The 19,205-nt window shown below is 38.4% G+C and overlaps 1 protein-coding gene across 3 annotated transcripts; it reads right to left on the bottom strand.

Moving 5' to 3' along the window:
• Positions 1-19,145, bottom strand: washc5 (WASH complex subunit 5). 3 transcript variants are annotated; one of them, XM_058376294.1, is made up of 29 exons: positions 19,012-19,145; positions 17,927-18,126; positions 17,691-17,836; positions 17,182-17,266; positions 16,994-17,094; positions 16,608-16,800; positions 15,464-15,616; positions 14,324-14,437; positions 13,211-13,382; positions 12,776-12,903; positions 12,470-12,599; positions 10,462-10,574; positions 9,970-10,136; positions 8,641-8,716; positions 8,442-8,552; positions 8,163-8,303; positions 7,508-7,588; positions 7,324-7,425; positions 6,786-6,965; positions 5,412-5,536; positions 5,162-5,324; positions 4,608-4,710; positions 3,974-4,053; positions 3,125-3,228; positions 2,894-3,023; positions 2,074-2,170; positions 1,802-1,955; positions 647-734; positions 1-261 (listed from the first exon to the last, which is right to left on the bottom strand). In XM_058376294.1, exons 2-29 carry the CDS (start codon positions 18,107-18,109, stop codon positions 202-204), a joined length of 3,480 nt encoding a protein of 1,159 aa, XP_058232277.1. In that variant the 5' UTR covers positions 18,110-18,126; positions 19,012-19,145; the 3' UTR covers positions 1-201. The 3 variants fall into 3 exon arrangements, with proteins under 3 accessions (XP_058232277.1, XP_058232275.1, XP_058232276.1); XM_058376292.1 differs by having other exon boundaries at positions 17,927-18,170; positions 19,012-19,085; XM_058376293.1 differs by lacking the exon at positions 1-261 and adding an exon at positions 270-492 and having other exon boundaries at positions 17,927-18,170; positions 19,012-19,085.
• Positions 19,146-19,205: the final 60 nt, after the last annotated feature.

Raw genomic sequence — 19,205 nt, 5'->3', positions numbered from 1 at the left:
AAACGTTTATTTACAACATCTTATTACAACATTTGGGAAAGAAAATTATGAAACACTACAGAGGAGAAAGTTACACAGTAATTACACTTTTAATAACCCACTAATCGTTAGTCGCTGAGGGGGAAAAAAAGGCAAAAAACGTCAACACAAACGGTTAATCGGAAAAAAATGTGTTAATGTGGACAAAAGGAAATGAGAAAATCATTGCAACACAGTTCGAAACTCATCGAAAATGAAACTTGGGATGTGAGCTTCCACCACCTGCAAAGAAGAGAATGATAGTAGTTGTTGATTTTTATTATTTAATATGAAATCATTTGCAAAAAAAAAAACTGCAGCTCGTATGGGGTGTTCCCGGTTTGCAGTGGTCAGTATCTATCATAAGTATCCTTAAAGTCCTGGACTTAAAGGATCTGCTGCTAACATCTTGGTGCCAGATACCACAGCACACCTTCAGGGATCTAGTAGAGTCCATGCTTCGATGGATCAGGGCTGTTTTGGCAGCAAAAAGGGGGACCAACACAATATTAGGCAGGTGGTTATAATGTTATGCCTGGCCGGTGTGTATTATTTCTGTCACATGCTGCAATTTTATTAATAATACAAGAGAACTTGGGTTTTGCTGGTTTGTTTTTTAATAGCTTACCTTTCTGGATAGTTTTGTATAGCGTACGTAGTCCTCCAAAAACATCAGCGCTCCTACCACATCAGCTGGCATCTCAGGGATCTTCTGACTGTGTAGCAAAGAAACGAGCACTGTCAATTAGTTCGTTTTCAATAGAAATATATTTGATTATATATTTGATATTCTCTAGATAGAGCGGCACTGAACAAGCTTTATCCATCACGTGAAATCCATCTTGGACCTAGCAAGCATCCCTTAATTCTAAATCCCAGACAGCTTTCGATATACACTATGTCCTCGCTACATCTATATATGGCTGGCTATATAGTATATAAGCAATCAACATATAACATACTTACAAGGAGGAGCACTTTGTTTTCTTTAAAAACTGATTATATATTTTTTTAAAACATACTGTCCACTTTATTAGGAACACCTGCTTATTTATGCAGTTATCCAGTCAGCCAATCACATGGCAGCAGCACAATGCATCCGATCATAGAGACGCAGATCAAGAACTTGGGTTAATGTTCACATCAACCATCAGAATAGGGAAAAAAGTCTGATCTCTGTGATCCTCCTCGCCAGATGTACCGGTTTGAGTATTTCCAGAAACTGCTGATTTGCTGTTCTTCAGATTACAGAGTATGATGTGGAAGGGTCTGTGTTTGTTAATGTGGGAGATCAGAGGCGAATAACCAGACTGGTCTGAGCTGACAGGAAGTCTACAGTAACTCAATAAATCCTAGGTTTCTGAAATACTCAAACCACACACAAATAGAGTCCCAGAGATTAGACTTTTTCCCCATTCGGGGGTTTGATTTCAACATTATCTGAAGCTCTTGACCTGCATCTATGTGATCGTGTTGCTGCCACGTGATTGGCTAATTGGATAACTGCATAAATAAGCAATAAGATGTATCTAATAAAGTGTATATAAGAATAAATAATGCTTAAGTCCTGCATTCATTCATTTATTGTGTGTTTCTTATCCTTATTTATTATGCATTTATTATCCTGACTGACCAAAGTGTAATCTGACCAGAAAATTTAGAAATATGCGTTGAATAATTCTCACAAAATTATGAACATTGATATAGTCTAAAGATTAGAATTCATTCAGAAAGCTCTTATATATGTAGTATAAAGAATACTATATATCTTCCTATCAGATACCTGGTGCACTGCTCCATGATGGAGCGGATGAACTGGCCGATGAGAGCCAGGAACTGCTCGGTGTATCTGGAGTGAAACTGTTTCAGCAGCGTCAGCAAACCCAGGACCAGAGGAACCCAGTCCACCGGATCAGCCGGTCTCCGGCACGTCATTCCTGCACAGACATCACATCACTGATCGGTCAGGCTTCCAGGAGGACCGTTGACCTGTTTTGGCTCATCATCTGAAGTGTAATAATAATAATAATCAGAGGCTGGGTATAAATGCGGAACCTTGTTTTTTAGTGTACTGGAGTTTGGGCAGCTGGGCGATGAGGAAGAGGAAGTTGACGGTAGGGAAGTACGGCAGGCGCTTGGTGGTGATATAGATCTGCAAAATAAATAAAAAAATAAAAATTTTAATGCAATAAATAATTGATAAATGATCATAAAATGATGATAAATGATGATAAAATTTTAATGCAATAAATAATTGATAAATGATCGCAGAACTAATGTGACTCAAAGGGTTGCAAATCCATTAGCCTCAGTTTATATTTATATATTTCCAAGACTGCAAGATTTTTTGCAATATATTTTAAAAAGCAAGCTGTCATGATCATCAAATGTGAATGCCTGGTCAAGTTCCACTATTTTTATGCTCCAAGTGGTCAGGAATTACAGATGTTACAGCTGTGACTGGGGTGATGGAAGCTCAGTGGTTAGGAGGTTTGGAAAGTAGAAGGTGATCATGGAGGACAGTGGTGGCTCAATGCACTGATTAAGGCTCTGTGTAACTGATCAAAAAGTGAGGTCAGTTCAAGCCCCAGGACGGTTGGGCCACTTGAACGAAGCCTTTAAACCTCGCTAACCCTGTGCTCTGACCCTGATCTTTCCAACAAGCTGGAATATACGAAGAAAAGTATTTAAATGCTGTATTGTCAAATAAAGGCTGCTTCTAAAGCTGTGAGGTCAAAACCATCAAACCACCACCAAGCTGCCCTTAACTCTAAACTGCTCAGGTGTATAAATGAGATAAATGGAAGTCGCTCTGGATAAGGATGTTAAATGCTGTGAATATATATATATATATATATAAACATAAACGACTGACTTTGTTCAGAGGGTTGTGTATTCCAGCTGCTTCCAGATAGGCAGTGAACTCATAGAGCAGGGTGTTGTCCTCTTTAGGGTACGGCAGGCTCGGGTCCTGGTAGTGAGCTTCGATATCAGCGAGCAGAGATCTGCAAAAGACAAAACAATGAGAAAAGGAGGCATTTCTGTCAGAAAAAGTAAACAAGAACTCACCCTGTGGAAAAAAATGAAGTGTAGGCGATGAACTCACTTGTTCAGGTTCTCCAGAGCTGCCGCGAGATGTTTGGAGTCAAACTTGCAGGAGTAGTTCAACTCATTAGCTATCTGTAGCCTGAGGATCTGCATCTGACCCACCTGTAACACAAACACCGCTCATCACACCATTCAGATCCGTACTGGAAAGATTATGCTGCTATGAGCAAAGTGCAAAAGATGAAAACTTTTACCCTGTACCAAATCAAAAAGGTACAAAAATGGCTCTCTCATAAAACAAAAAAGAAAGTGCAGCTGTACATATACTTCCCCCCATTTTTCTTAATTTAAAATGTAATATTTCCTTTTATTTTTTTCTCTTCTGTGTTCGTCTCTCTTACACTTTTAATTGTCCAAAATATTGTTAATAAAAAAAAATATTAGAGATTTTGAGGATATATATATATATATATATATATATATATATATATATATATATACACATATGAGGGTGCAGGATCCTGCCGCTGGACCACCAGGAGGCCTGAGATATATAAATTACAGATATTAAGGAGAGATTAATACTACAATGATAGATAGATAGATAGATAGATAGATAGATAGATAGATAGATAGATAGATAGATAGATAGATAGATAGATAGATAGATAGATAGATAGATAGATAGAAAAATTATAGAGATATTAAGGAGAGATTAATACTACCCTGATGGATGGATGGATGGATGGATGGATGGATGGATGGATAGATAGAAAAATTATAGAGATATTAAGGAGAGATTAATACTACCCTGATGGATGGATGGATGGATGGATGGATGGATGGATGGATGGATGGATGGATGGATAGATAGATAGATAGATAGATAGATAGAAAACCACAGTACCTTCATAATGGACTCCAGATATGCTGGCCAGATCTTCTGTGTTTTAGCTACAGCGTTAGTGTACACTTTGCTTGCTGTGGCTGCGTGAAAAACAGATAAATAAATCATTTTACTATGAGCTCAGTAAGGCGTAAAATCTTTGTGGTGTAACATGAGGCTCTGAACATCAGATTACAGAATCACATTTATCCTTTACATAAACATCAGTTTAATTATTGTCACTTATTATTACTGAACACTTTTCTAAACATTACCATAATAAATAAAAGTTCACTGTCTGATTCACACACACACATTTATAAAATCTGAAAAACTTTTATTAATGAATTTGTTCTCAGTGTTGCTTCCTGTCCTTCAAACTCTTTCTAATTCATTAGCTAAGTAGATTTAATGTTAGAAACTGTCAGGTCTATCCACACTTCCAAAACTAGTGGTTATACTGGTTTTAACCCTTTTGGCTCTTTTGACTGGTTTGCCTTTTCTCTGATCGCTGACCTGTACCTGTTCACCTACCATGTGGCAGCTTGAAAACCGTTTTACTTCTTAGAAAATCTAAAATCGACTTTCACAACTCTGTAACGTAGTATCACGTCATAAATCTTACTGTATACTTGAAAATGCAGTGTCGACCTACCCACAATGCCTTTCACCGGGTTCACAGCATTGAGCAGAGCTTTAAATATGTCAACCACGGCTTTGTCCTTGAGGATAATCTTCTGAAGAACAGTCAGGAAAGTCTGGAGTGGAAAAAGCATGGCACAACATGACTTCCATCCATCCATCCATCCATCCATCCATCTACCCACCAATCCATCCATCCATCCAATCCATCCATCCATCCATCCATCCATCCATCCACTCATCCACCAACCCACCCACCCACCCATCCATCCATTCATCCATCTATCCATCCATCCTCTACACTGCTTATCCTAATGGGTTGTGGGAAACCTGGAGCATATCCCAGGAGACACGGGGCACAAGGCAGGGGTACCCCAGAGGGGATGCATGTCTATTGCAGGGTACAATCACACATACTACAGACAAATTACAGACAACAATCAACATGTCTTTTGACTAGGGGAGAAAACCAGAGAACCCAGAAGAAACCCCTGGGGCACATGGAGAGCATGCAAACTGAGACTTGAAAATGAGTGGTAAATGACAGTAATTTTAATCAACACACACCTGTAGCTCCTTGACGATCATAAAGCACAGGAGCCGGTCGAGTCCGTTCAAGCCGAACGTGCCCAGAGTGTTCTGGATCTCTGAGAACAGCCTGTTATTGGTCACTTCCTGATGCGTCTTCATGTCATACCAGGTGTTCATCTGATCTATATAACATGTTGCTCTTAAGAAATCAGACAAATGATTAAAATCGCTTGAGTATGAATAGCACAGTGATGGTAAACAGGTTGAACTTTGAATTTGGACTCACTTCGGATCAGTGATCCTCAAGATCTCCCTGCAAAGACGGCCGATGAAGGTAGCCGACTCGTCCACTGGAGGGTATTTGGGAATAGGGATGTGTGTGGATTGATAGATACTCTGCCAGTCTTGGATCTGAAGAACGAAATAAACCGGATGACATATGAACACTCTTAAAAAAAAATAGAAGCCTGGTGAATTTAATACAGATGGGAAAATGAAAAGACTGAAGAGAAAAGGAAGAGCTTTGGAATGTGAGTGTTTATAAACCAGGAAACGTTCGGCCACTTCTGAGTCCTCTGCTAATAAACGTTTTATCATTTGGTATTAAAACATCAGGACTAATTTGGATCAAAATGGAAATTCCTCAGGAGAAATTTAAGATTAGCTCTTTTTAAAGAAGAAATGCAACATAATTAGCCCCAAATGAGGTTAATATAATGCAGATTGAAAACAAACAAACAAAACAAGCCCTAAGAAACAGCTGTTCATGAACGAGTGAAATCAGGAAAAAGTGTCTTCCTACTTAGCAAAAATAAGAATGATGCAAAAAGAGGTAGAAAAAGTAGAAGTAGGGCACTTTTAGTGCACAAAAAAATGCAATGTTCATCTAAACAAGGTGTTTTTATGACGCTGGTAACTAGTAACTAGTTAACCGGTTTAACTAGAAGCATCTAAAGAGTAGCTAGTTAGAATTCTACATTTCTTTTTGTAGTTAGCAACTGAATTTTTCCCTTTTAACTTGACCGAACACCTCTTATTCTAAAGAATATCTAATAAGAAACCTAATTTTACTTTTAACTAAAGCTAACACCTCTTATTGTTGAAAATATCCAGTTAAGAATCTTCTTTTTTTTTTTAGCAAAACACATCTTAGTTTTTCTTACGATTTTCTACAATTACTTAGAAACCTTTGTTTTTCTTTTAAAACTAAAAAAGCTAATAGCTCGCTAACAGACACCAGGCATTTAGGAACATATTTTTCTAACTAAAGACAGCACCTCTAATTTTCAAGATTAACTAGTTAAGAACCTGTTTTTTTTTGTTGTTAACTAAAACTAATACCTTTTTCTGTACAGATTAGCTAGTTAGTAAGTTATTTTTTTCTTTTAACAAACTTTTATTTTAAAGTTTTGCTAACTAGGTACTTCTCTTTTCCTTTAAACTAACAAGATTACCTTCATAAGAACTGCAATAAGCTTACTGGTGACATCCAGAACAGCGCAGTCACAAAAAAGAGGAAGAAAAGATATTTAAACAAACAAACAAATAGAGAAGTTAATGGGAGTCTTTCTGATGGCCTTTTACAAGCCAAGTGAAGATATTAAATCGTAGACGCTCAGATGTAAAAGCAAATGTAGCAGAAATAGAGCAGTGAGAAAACCTTGGTCCTGAGGAAGCTGTTGCACTCCTGCTCTACGTTGTAGTTGATGATGCGGGAAACTTCCTCCTGCCAGATCTTCAGGCCGTAGATACTAACGTAGTCTTGAATGTACTCGAAGGAGCGATAGAAGCCGTCCATGGTGGCGGCCATTTCCTTCAGCTTGGGCATCAGCTCGCTGGGCTGGAAAAAAGAACCCGCTTCTTATTTGACGCTGTAAGAGTTTAATGCTTATTTTATGGTTTTGTGCCAATGAAAGTCAGTGAGCCGAGCAGCCAACAACCCTCCTTGAGGATAAAGTAAGTTCACCCGATCTACAAAAAGTAAGTCTAGTGTGTTGTGTAGTAATAGACATTAAGGAGTGTGTTCACTGACAAACACAAGACTGTAACAAAAGCTTCCATATTTTCTGAAATCATAAAGAATCATCCACGTTTATATTCTGAATACAAATATGAATCATGCTTGACTATTATACAGAGACAAAAGACCACCAAAAAATAAGAACAAACAAAAACTCAAGCTTGAGTCGTGTTCTTACTTTAGCTTTAGGGTTAAAGATGAGGCCTTTGTGTAAAGAAAAAGCAACTCGTTTAACAAGCTCCTTCCTTATTCCGTCCTCCAGCAGCTGCTTGGGGTCCACCTAAAGCCACACAGGCATATATCATTTTGCTAGTACGAACATGATGGAATACTAAAGTACAACTTCATGGAGTTTTAGAAACCTTAATGATTCCGACAAGCGTCGTTTTCATCATCAGAATTCCCTCAGTGAAGATGGAGATGGCATGGGTGAGTTTGGCAACCTGATAGAAAAAGGAGAAATAAGTGGTAAGGGATAGGGCTTAATGGTCAAGAGCAAGGAATAGGGTTAGGGGAAGGTTTGGGGAAAGGGTAAGGGGCAGGGTTAAGGCATAAGGGTAAGAGGTGAGGGTAAGTGTTAGGAGATAAGGATAAGGGGTAAGGGCCGGGGTTAGGGGATGAGGGAAAAGGGTAAAAGTTAAGGGATAAGGGTAAGAGGATGAGGGTAAGGGGTAAGGGTTGAGGTTAGGGGATAAGGGTAAGGGTCGAGGTTAGGGGATAAGGGTAAGGGTCGAGGTTAGGGGATAAGGGTAAGGGTCGAGGTTAGAGGGTAAGGGCCAAGGTTAGGGGATAAGGGTAACGGTCGAAGTTAGGGGATAATGGTAAGGGTTAAGGGACAGTGTCCGAGTCAGGGTTGAAGGAAAAGGGTAAGAGTAAAGGGTCAGGGTTAGGGGATAAGGGTTGGGATAATGGTAAGGGATAATGCTCGAGGGTAGGGGATATGGGTAAGGGTAAGGGTTGAGGTTCAGTACAATTAAAATTATATACATTAAGACAACACAATGCTAACACATTCACCTCGTAGCGTGCACTGAGCTGAGCATAATCTTTCAGCTTGTCCTTGTCCAGCCGTGTAGGAACCTCCATGATGTCATGGATCTGCAGTTTGATGATTTTGGCCAGCGAGGTGAACATGCTTTCTGGAATGATCTGCAGAACCTGAAGGTGTGATACAAAAGAGTTTGACCTAACATGCATTTACCATTAACTAAGTAGTGGATCTCTCAATTCAGTCTATCATGAGCAAGGCTAGAGTCACCAAAACTCTGTGGAAATATCTTTAACACCTGGCAGTACCTTTCTGACGTAGGCCACCAGCTCTCCGGAGTAGAACTGCGACACGCTGAGCAGATCAGGACTGTTGGCTTGATTGATGCGCATCAGGGGAAGATCCAGAGCTGAGGCCAGCTGTTTAAAGCAGATTTTGTGAAACTCAGTTTAGACGTCTACATACGTAACCTCAAGCATAACATTTCAACATACTTGGAAGCCGTACCTTCAGAAACGTTGCTCGCAGTTTGGTGACCATGGACGGACTGGCTCGGATACTCTCCTGCATGATGGAAGTGAAACTGAAAAGTGAAAAACCAAGAGAATACTTTAATAAAGAGTGATTATCTAACCACATGTTCATGTTTGAGCCTCATTCCACAAGTAAATAAGGACTGAGCAGCCAAATTAACAAGTATTGCTGGTGTTTCACGTTAGTGCATTAACCCAAACTCAACCCTAAACAAATAATTCACAACAGTGTGGTGTGCTGTGGCCCTGACACAGAGTCACTCATTTTCTCATACTGAGCTTATTTCCTCAGGCATGAATTACAATTTTTCATTTTTTTTTTGCTAATTTGAATGAGGAACATCCTCACAATTAACAGAGCCTGTCACTGCAATAATTAAAGGTGTAATAAATTTCAAAAGAAGTTAGCCAAAATGAGCTATGTTAACTAAAAAATCTGCCTCTTTAGTGTTTAACAATTTTTTCTTATAGACCCCACGGTTAAAGGAGCCTCCTGGTGGTCCAGTGGCAGGATCCCATGCTTTCATTGCCACGGCCCAGGTTCGAGTCCTGACCCAGACACTGAAGAGTTCACTCTCAGTGCCGGTCCCAAGCCCAGATATAATGGGAGGGTTGCATCAGGAAAAGCATCCAGGGTAAAACCTGTGGCAAAATCAAAACATGCGGACCAAATGATCTGCAGTGGCAACCCCGAGTAAAAAGCAGCCGAAAGAACTACAACAACATGCCATGGTTAAAGAAATACATAAACAATTCCCTTTAACCATTTATGTAACTGGTGATGTCAGAAAATCAGTGTTTCGACCTAAAATTTCTGACCTCACCTTTAACTCAGCTATACAAACACATCTGTTAATCAGGTCAGTCTTCAATCCTAAATATATAATGGCTAATCTGAATCAAAACAGTATATGACACTTAAAAGTGTTGTCCCCGCCAGTTCTTTTCAGTTCAGAGGCGAACAAACAACCCTAGAGCAAAGTTCCCTAAACATTGCTTTTTTTTCCTTCCTTCTGTATCCAGCTTAAGCTTAAGTTTTTGGGTCGTTCCAACCCCAGCACTGCCAAACTGGGCCCTTGAGCAACCCTTCCTGCTCCAGGAGCGCTGTATCATGTGCTCTGACCCCAACTCCCAAAGCTGGGATTTACAAAGAAAGAATTTCACTGTGCTCTAATGTATATACATCTTCTGAAACAAAGGCTTCTTCATTTTTAACAGCAGCCCTAAAACACTTGTGTCACTCCTGTGCATCTACACAGACCCGCTTTCTATGCGTAGCTTTCACTATGAGAGCAGACGTTACCTGTCTATAAGTTGCCAGGCGTAGGACAAATCCCCCACGATCTGCATGGTGATCAGCACCTCCTCTTTAATGTTGATTGTGCGAATCATCTGGTGGAGGAACTTGCGTGTGTCGGCCAGGAACTGACAGACCTGCAGGTTAGACTCCAGCTGGTGGAACTCTTGGACCTGGACACGAGAACAACAGAAGAAGAGCTAACTGAAACATACCATCAGCATCTGGTTATTTCAGAACTTACTGATGAGAAACTGAAAAGTTTTGCTTGAAGAGTTTATTGTTGTATTAATAATCAACAGAAGAGTGGAATTAACAAAGTTTCTCTATATAATAACATTAAAAGTAACTACGAACAGATGAACTGGACATGGTGACCTACTTAAGTAAATAAACACGTTAATGTTGGCACTTTCCTTACACAACTGCCTGTCCTATCAAGCTTTATTCTCTCCAATCAAGTGTGCAGAAATGAACAAATCAGGAACCAGCACTTACTTCTACTAGAGCCTGAATGAGCTGCACCGTCTTCCTCCCTGCTGCTGTGGAGTCTTCGTAGTTCAGAGACTCGATCTGTTTCGAGATCTCCCTGAACCACGCCTGCAGGTTTTCTGTCGAAGGCAACAGCAGTAGAACTTATAACATGTGGTATAAAGGAGAAGTTCACTTCCAGAACAAAAATCTACAAATAATTTACTCACCCCCTTGTCATCCGTCCACGACGCTACGTACTACATAATCACATCGGAATTCCGCACGCAACAACTTCGGAGTGGTCCTCCTTCTCCACACTAGTAAACACTGGGTCTGTAGTTCTGCCTACGTCACGTGTGACCCTCTGATGTGATTACGTAGTACCTAGCGTCGTTGACGCACATCCCAGAGCTAGTGCTAGACGAGCTTTTGTGGTTAAAAAGTATACAGTTTTTTATTTTTCTAAGAAAATGGTTTGGCTAGATAAGACCCTTCTTCCTGGGCCGGGATCGTTTAGAGCTGCATTTAAACTGCATTTTGGAAGATCAAACTCGGGGCACCATTGACGTCCACTATATGAAAAAAAATCCTGAAATGTTTTCCTCAAAAAACATAATTTCTTTACGACTGAAGAAAGAAAGACATGAACATCTTGGATGACCAGGGAGTGAGAAAATTATTTGTAGATATTTGTTCTGGAAGTGAACTTCTCCTTTAACCAGTTGAATTCGTGATTCAGATCGATTAGTATGTGTTGAATCATTTTATGAAAGTAGTTCCGGTTGCATAACAAATCACAGGGTCATATTAATACGCTCGTTCCAAAACATCATCGTTTCTATAGCAGAAGCTCATTCACATGGACTTTGCTATGATAATAAACAGTTAGCACTTGTAGTATTAGTGTAAGTCTTGATAAGTTTTCTGTCAGGAAATGCTAATGGTGTCAGTGCTGCGGAAAAGTTTTTCCAGCACTTTCTCGATAACAGGATAACTGCTATAACGTCAGTGCTAACTTGTTTTGTGGGCGTTCCAAACTAATAAACTTAACAATAAATATGGATAAAATGGAAATGTTTTATTAATTGTGCTCCTTGGGAATTTGCTGCAGTATAAGAGGAATAATTAAAAAGCTTTGTGGTATGTTTTAATAGGACTATAGATCCCCTTTGAGCTAACTCTGCTTTACGTAACAGTTCATCACTCCACATTGTCGTATAATTATCTCCCCATAACAGAACACTGTTGTGTTTTATTCCTTATGGAATTGTTCAGACTCTAACACAGCATTCAGTGATGGTGATTATATTATGTTACTAACAGAAGAGGTTCGGTCACGCCTAAATAAAAAACTTAAGTTGATGTATATTTATTAGATCCTCCATACAATTGATTATTATTAATAAATCACGAACAAACATTTAATTATTCATTTAGTCATACGTTTACTGATTCCATTCTCAGCCATTCAGTGGCTTTAAGCTCATTTCGTAGGTCAGATCTCTGCTTTTCATGATAATTCAAATCATCAAAAACCTTTTTTTAAAAAGATAAAACATAGCTATAAATATACACCAATCAGGCACAACATTATGACCACCTGCCTTATATTGTGTTGGTCCCCATTTTGGTGCCAAAACAGCCCTGACCCGTCGAGGCATGGACTCTGCTAGATCCCTGAAGGTGTGCTGTGGTATCTGGCCCCCTATATACGTACAGGACTTTAAGGATACTTTTGATAGATACTGACCACTGCAGACCGGGAACACCCCACAAGAGCTGCAGTTTTGGAGACGCTCTGATCCAGTCGTCTAGCCATCACAATTTGTCCCCTCGTCAAACTCGGTCAAATTCTTACACTTGTCCATTTTTCCTGCTTCTAACACATCAACTTTGAGGACTTGCTGCCTAATATATCCCACCCACTAACAGGTGAGATAATCAGTGTTTTTCACTTCACCTGTCAGTGCTCATAATGTTTTGCCTGATCGGTGTATTTAAAAGCTCTGATTTAAAAAGCATCAAATCGAACCGTTTTTCTCCACCCTGGTGAGAGGCTTGACCCCCGAAAACACCTCAGCCAGTTCGGTCATCCTCTCCGATCCCTCTTTCTTATAGCTCTCCCACTTCAGCTGTTTTTCTGCCAACATCTGCTTGAACATCTGGATGATACAAAACACAGCATAGTGAAACAGATGTTGCCAGATTCAACTACAGCTTTTCAAATGGGAACATTAAAACATTAATACACTTATTCCTGGTAAACTGGTAAGCTCATGAGGGGTGACCCCCCTTAATGTCAATTAAACTAGTAGTTAAAATAGATGGATAAACTCACTTCTTTCAGTATGAACTCGAACTGAGCCGTGTCCAGGAGCAGCTGAAATAAGATCTTAGGGTTGTATTTGGAGTCACTGATCGCTTGATCCTTGATCTGACGCAGTCTCTTGTTGTTCGGATCATAAACTATAAAGACATAAAGTGGAGATTATAATCTATATGAATGATCACAGAGTGTGAATTAGAACTATTTTGAAGCAAAGGATATCTAAAATCAATACAGAGTCTAAAAGGAGTCAAACACTCTGTCGATATTTTCTCGAATAATAATATTTAAAACAACTACTTGGACTTCTCAGATGTTCTACAAATCTATATTTTTTATGAAATAATTCTGCTAAAACTATTTTTAATCAAATGAATCATTTACTGTTCATATGAATGACTCCCGTTTTCAGAAGCTTGGTTTTAAATAAAGAGACTCGGCTCAGACCTGACTCTGCAGTGTGCAGCATCAGCCAGCGTATGGCGACGTTGCAGTCACGCAGGCAGTTGAGCAGTTTGGGAATGTTGTCCAGGACGATCTCCTCCCTCAGGAAGCCTTCCTTCAGCAGCTGCTGCACCTGTGGCCGCAGACTGTCCACGCTGGAGGCGTAGCGAGAAGCCTGCGAATACGTCCGAAATTTTTAGAAAAGCCGCTTCTTCGGAAAAATAACCCTTCTTCAGTCAATCAGCAAAATCTTCTTTTATTTTATACGTGAGTGAGTCTCAAGCATTATAATGCAGTGATGTATATGCACATGTGAAAACAACTAAAATCCTCTAAATTCAACTCTCTTTATTGAAAAAACCCCAAAAATACCATAATAATATAAATAACCTTCATTATTATTATTATTATTATTATTATTATTAGTATCATTTAATATCCTCAAAATTACAAATACCAGTTAATTTATTTAACCTTAATTATTATAAATAATCAAGTAGTTAACTATTATTATTATTATTATTATTATTATTATTATATTATATTATATTATATTATATTATATTATAAGTTAGAGTTTAATATAAATAGAATTATATAAAATATTCTGTAAATATAAAAAAAATTGATATATGAACATTAAGAGAAATATTTTATTAACTATATCAGAGCATAGTTTTAGATTAGAAAATCAAATACACCACTTATAGCAAAAAGTTTAATAGAATTTTTTTTTTAATTTAATTATTTTAATTTAATTTTAACATGCGAGTACATTTTTACTTGAAAAACATTAAGATATTTGCTGTTCTACTTTATTATATATTTTTGTTTATTTGCCGAAGCACATGGTGTGAAATGTAATAGGTAAAGAGTGAAAAAACCAGCATGACTGACAGAAAATCTTCATAAAAATATTTTTATGTCGCATTCATGAAATTCCTGAATGAAAGGCTGTTGTCAAGTGATCGAATCAGACTCCATTCTCACTTCCTGGCATGAAACGCAAGGCAAGGTGTCTAATAACACTTAAATCCTGTGTATTCTGTGCATGACTGTGTGTGTGTTTCTGTGTGTGTAACTGAAGCGTCTAGCCGCTGTAGTGTGTATACACACCTGCTCTCTGATGTTTGCTGCTTCCAGGGTGTAGTTGAGTGCAGTCTTGGCTGCTTTATAAGGCTCCCACGCTTCCACCAGGTTCACAGTGATGCCCATGTATATACTGATCACCTGATTATCCAACAAGAGAACACACAAGCGCATCATCACTGTACAATGTGATACAAGTGTGATATAAATGTGACACAAGCATCTGTAACGTCACATCTGGGCAGTTGAATTGAAATGACATGGAACACTATAACAGATGTGCAAGGATTCAATTAATGGGAAATTATCAGCTTTTTCTTTAATTGTAGAAATGTGAGACTATAGTTTTTAAATCTTGTGGTACAGTAAATCCCTACATCACTGACTGCCTGATAAACTACATTCCAAATCACATATTTCAATAACATAATCCTAGCCTGAGAGTAGTCTCATGTTTAATGCAAAAATCTGGAATACATTCACCATGAAACATTTATCAAGCTCCATATATCACTGATTAAAAAAATAATGATTTTTTTAACATTTATCTACCTTTAATAATTACTTTTATTATTTATTTATTATTTAACTGATATCCGTTACTTCTGTTTTATTTTTTATTCATTTTCCTAATTTATTTGTATATTCCATATTGTTGTTAGTATTTCTGTCTACCTTTTTAATATATTTATATATATTTATATAATATAATTCTAACTTTTTGACTCTAACTTTATTTGTAAATATATATATATATATAAGTCGCTCTGGATAAGGGAATCTGCCAAATGCCTAGCTAATCTAGCTACCTAGCTACATTGCTAGCTAAATGTTATAAGCCCTAGAACCACCGTAAAAAGATCTTCACAATGCAAGCGTTACTGCACTTAATACTACTGGCTGTCGGGTTGCCATGGCAACATGGTACTCTCTATTCAGCTGTATTCCGTAGGAAGCTATTTTCATCCTCTGTGAAGAAGCTTATTACAAATATATTCAGACATTTTCTTAAATGCCAGTTACATTGTTCTGCTCTATAAAACCGGTATACACTCACAATCGTGCTGTTGCACTGCTGTAGTGAATATTCTTGCTTGTATGATCAGTAGACACACATGTAGAAATCAACTCAATGTCAGTAGAGTGTTTAGCTGTATCACCGCTTACCCAGTTATCAGGGAAGTATTTGTCCACAATCTCTCTCATCTTGGCCTGCTGTGTGTGTAAGATGGAGGGACAGAAGTACAGGCACACGTACAGCATGGCCGCTTGGGTGGCCAGCGCAGTGCTGCGGTGCTCCGGCAGTGGATAAGCAGAAACCTGAAAACCATCAGAACAGGGGTTAATGTAGAAATGTAGACAGCAAAGCACATGGATAATATAGAAATGTTACAGATATGAAGCTGTTAAACTGATAAAAAAAAAAAAATCCACCAACCCTCTCTAAAAAGGAAAAAGACAAAATAATAAATAATAAAATAAAATGAAATAAATATAATAATCAAATAAAGAATATATTTTAAAAAAATAATAAATAATAATAAAAAAAAAATTTAAAAATGAAAAAATAAACCAAAACAAAACACAAACCCTCTTAAACAAACACAAAATACAAAAGAGTGAGAGAAAGACAAAATATTAAAATAATATACAAATACAAATAAATATATAAAATAAATAAAAAACATAACATAATAAAAATAATTAAATAAAAAAAATTAACAAGAATTATATTAAAAATAAATAAATAAAAAATAAAAACTCATAGCAAAGAGGAAAAAAGAAATCCCATAAATCCCATTCTAAAGAAAACCCACAAACCCTCTCAAACAAACAAACAAACAAACCTTCCTCTAAAATAGAAAACCACAGAATAGACCACTTATTAAAATGAAAAGAAGTGAATGAGAGTGAGAAAGTGAGAAGCACAGAGAGAGAGAGAGAGAGAGAGAGAGAGAGAGAAACAAACCCAAAAAATACAACCACTCATTCTTGAGACTAAACACATCCATCCATTTTCTGTAATGCTTATCCTACACAAGGTCACAGGAAGCCTGAAGTCCATCCACAAGAATACTGGTCCGTGTGCCAACCTGTTCGGGGTCAATCACACACTACGGACAATTTAGAGATGCCAATCAACCTACAATACATGTCTTTGGACTCGGGGAGATAATCTGAGAACCTGGAAGAAACCCTCAAGCACAGAGAGAACATGCAAAATCCACCCACACCGGGTGGAGACGAGAATAAAACCCCCAATCCTGAAGGTGCGAGTCAAAAGGACATGCAATGTGAAAGTGTGTCCTGCCTGGTTGTAGATGTCGTCGGAGCGGAGGCGGCCTATGACCATGCTGATGAAGGTGGAGCTGATGGGGACTCTCTGGAAGTAGCTCTCAGGGTAATTATTGGGTCTTTTAGCCCCAGGGTTACTGGAGTAGCCGGTGCTTCTTAAGAGTTTACAGATATCGTCCAGATTTGAGTCGGCTGACGATCGAGCAGCACTGTGTGGAAAAAAAATAACAGAAACCATGATTTTTATAGATTTCATGTAAACAAAGCCTACATAGCTAATGCCACTAATGTATCATGGAAAGATCAGAATATCAGCATTATCCAGAATGACCAATAATCATCTAATTATTTACTATCCAGTCATGTCTAATCATCTAAACCTGAAGCCATTTCTATCCTTACCTGTATCTATAATAAGAAACCAGCATCCTCTCTCGCACTTCTCCTTCTATTTTCTGATCTATAACCAGCAGCATGACGCCGTACAGATACAGAGCTTCGCACTGAACAAGAGGAAACAACAATAAGATATCTGATTTCTTCATTGTAATACATACACTGCTTTTTAATAAGGCTTTTATTTTAAATACCAAAAGTTGTTTTCCATCTTCATTGAGCAGGACTGTTTCCAGAGTCTGCTGAATGTAGACGCCTTCGTTAAGGTCATCCAGGTACCTGAAAGGCATCATGAAATTATTATTATTATTATTAGTAGTAGTAGTAGTAGTAGTAGTAGTAGTAGTATATTCATATAGCTCTTTTAACAATGAACAGCCTTTGAGAATTGTATAAACTCAGGATAGAAGCGAGCCAGAGCTGATGGTGGAAAAGAAAAACTCCCTGAGATGATATGAGGAAGAAACCTTGAGAGAAACCAGACTCTAAAATGGACCTGTGTGACACTGGATGGTGTTATTATAAATCAGCTCCCTTTTCTATCTATCTATCTATCTATCTATCTATCTATCTATCTAACTCATTCTGATCTTTGACGTAAACATTAGCTGAAGCTCTTGACGTGCATCTGCATGATTTTCGGCATGAACGTGCAGGTGTACCTAATAAAGTGGCAGAGGAGCACTTCCACAATCAAACTCACCTTATTAAATCCACAACGTATTTATGGACACTTTCAAAAGCCAGATAAAAGCGAGTTAATATTTCAATGTTGTTTTCCCGGAACTCCTCATCCAGGTCCTGAAGATCTGGCTTGGCCTCAAGCTTGCTCTCGTAGAACTCTGGACCCTGAAGTTTCACACACAAGCATTAAAACACACACCAGGGTCAGAGCACAGCGTGGGATTTCTTCATGCTGTATTATTAGTGATTAATAACCTTGAAGTAGCTGAAGTCGCAGATAATGTCTCCATATTTCTGCTGGTCGCTTTTGTCTCGGAGCCTGAACACAGCGGGGATGAAGTCGGAGAGGCGCAGCAGCTCGGCGATGATGGCGTTTCCCCGGGACACGATCCTCAGGATGGCCTGGCCACACAAGTTATTCTCGGCAAGGAAGTCCATCGTGGAGGAAACTGACCCTGTGGAAACATCCAACGGTACGATACTGGAGCTGATAAACTGCCTGCAAAGAACATACGTTTATCAGAGGATACTAGCTACTATTGTTTACATACATTTTACTACTACTACTAAGAACAACAATAAGCAGAAGAAAAGGAGGATAAATTGAGGAACTGAAAAATGTGATGATGATGATGATGATTATGACGATGATAATAATGATGATGATAGTGGTTGTGGAGATGATGATGATGATTATGATGATGATGATAATGATGTTTGTGGTAGTGGTGATGGTTGTGGACGGTGATAATTATAATGATGATGGTTGTGGTACTGGTGGTGACGATGATGATGATGGTGATGATAGTGGTTGTGGTGGTGGTGATGATGATGATGGTGATGATAGTGGTTGTGGTGGTGGTGATGATGATGATGGTGATGATAGTGGTTGTGGTGGTGGTGATGATGATGATGGTGATGATAGTGGTTGTGGTGGTGGTGATGATGATGGTGATGATAGTGGTTGTGGTGATGATGATGATGGTGATGATGGTTGAGGTAGTGATAAAGAAACCGTAGTAGAAGATAGGGTATAGAGTGTGAGAAGTAGTAGCAGTAGAAGATGATTAATTACACTGCATTTTGATATAACATTGATACAACCAGGCTTAACTATTAATAATAATAATAATAATATGTGTTAATAACACTCAGTGTCAGTCCTCAACCCGAGCTATAAAGCAGATTACCATAAGTAAACCCCGCTAATTCTGATTTACAAGCAATCAGCAAAACACAAATGTAAATAAAAGACTAAGTGCAGTGATGTGTATGATATTTAATCTGCGATCTCTGTTTAATTTTTATAAACATATCAGCAGTGTAACTGCACAACTCACCTCTCTGCTGTGTTCCGCTTCCCAGTGACTGTCATGTGATAACGCTTCCGACACTGAAATTACAACCGCCCACCAAAATAAAAGTCTTGAGCTTTCTACCCCTTACAATTGTTTCACTGTTTCTTGATTTTAGCCTGACTGTCATGTGATAACGCTCCCGCCTCTCACATTAAAACCGCCCACCAAAATAAAAG

This window comes from Hemibagrus wyckioides, linkage group LG23, assembly GCF_019097595.1.
Source record: "Hemibagrus wyckioides isolate EC202008001 linkage group LG23, SWU_Hwy_1.0, whole genome shotgun sequence".
Lineage (NCBI taxonomy): Eukaryota > Metazoa > Chordata > Actinopteri > Siluriformes > Bagridae > Hemibagrus > Hemibagrus wyckioides.
Note: the sequence above shows the minus strand (reverse complement) of the source record. Positions and strands in the feature narration are given on the sequence as shown.

Excerpts from the sequence above, each read along its gene's own strand:
- washc5 (XM_058376292.1), bottom strand. The coding sequence starts at position 19,046 with ATGACAGTCACTGGGAAGCGGAACACAGCAGAGAG. Across the intron at positions 5,537-6,785 it reads ACAGCTTCCTCAGGACCAAG|ATCCAAGACTGGCAGAGTAT; the intron begins GTTTTCTCACTG and ends TTCGTTCTTCAG. Across the intron at positions 1,956-2,073 it reads CCAGTACACTAAAAAACAAG|GAATGACGTGCCGGAGACCG; the intron begins GTTCCGCATTTA and ends ATGTCTGTGCAG.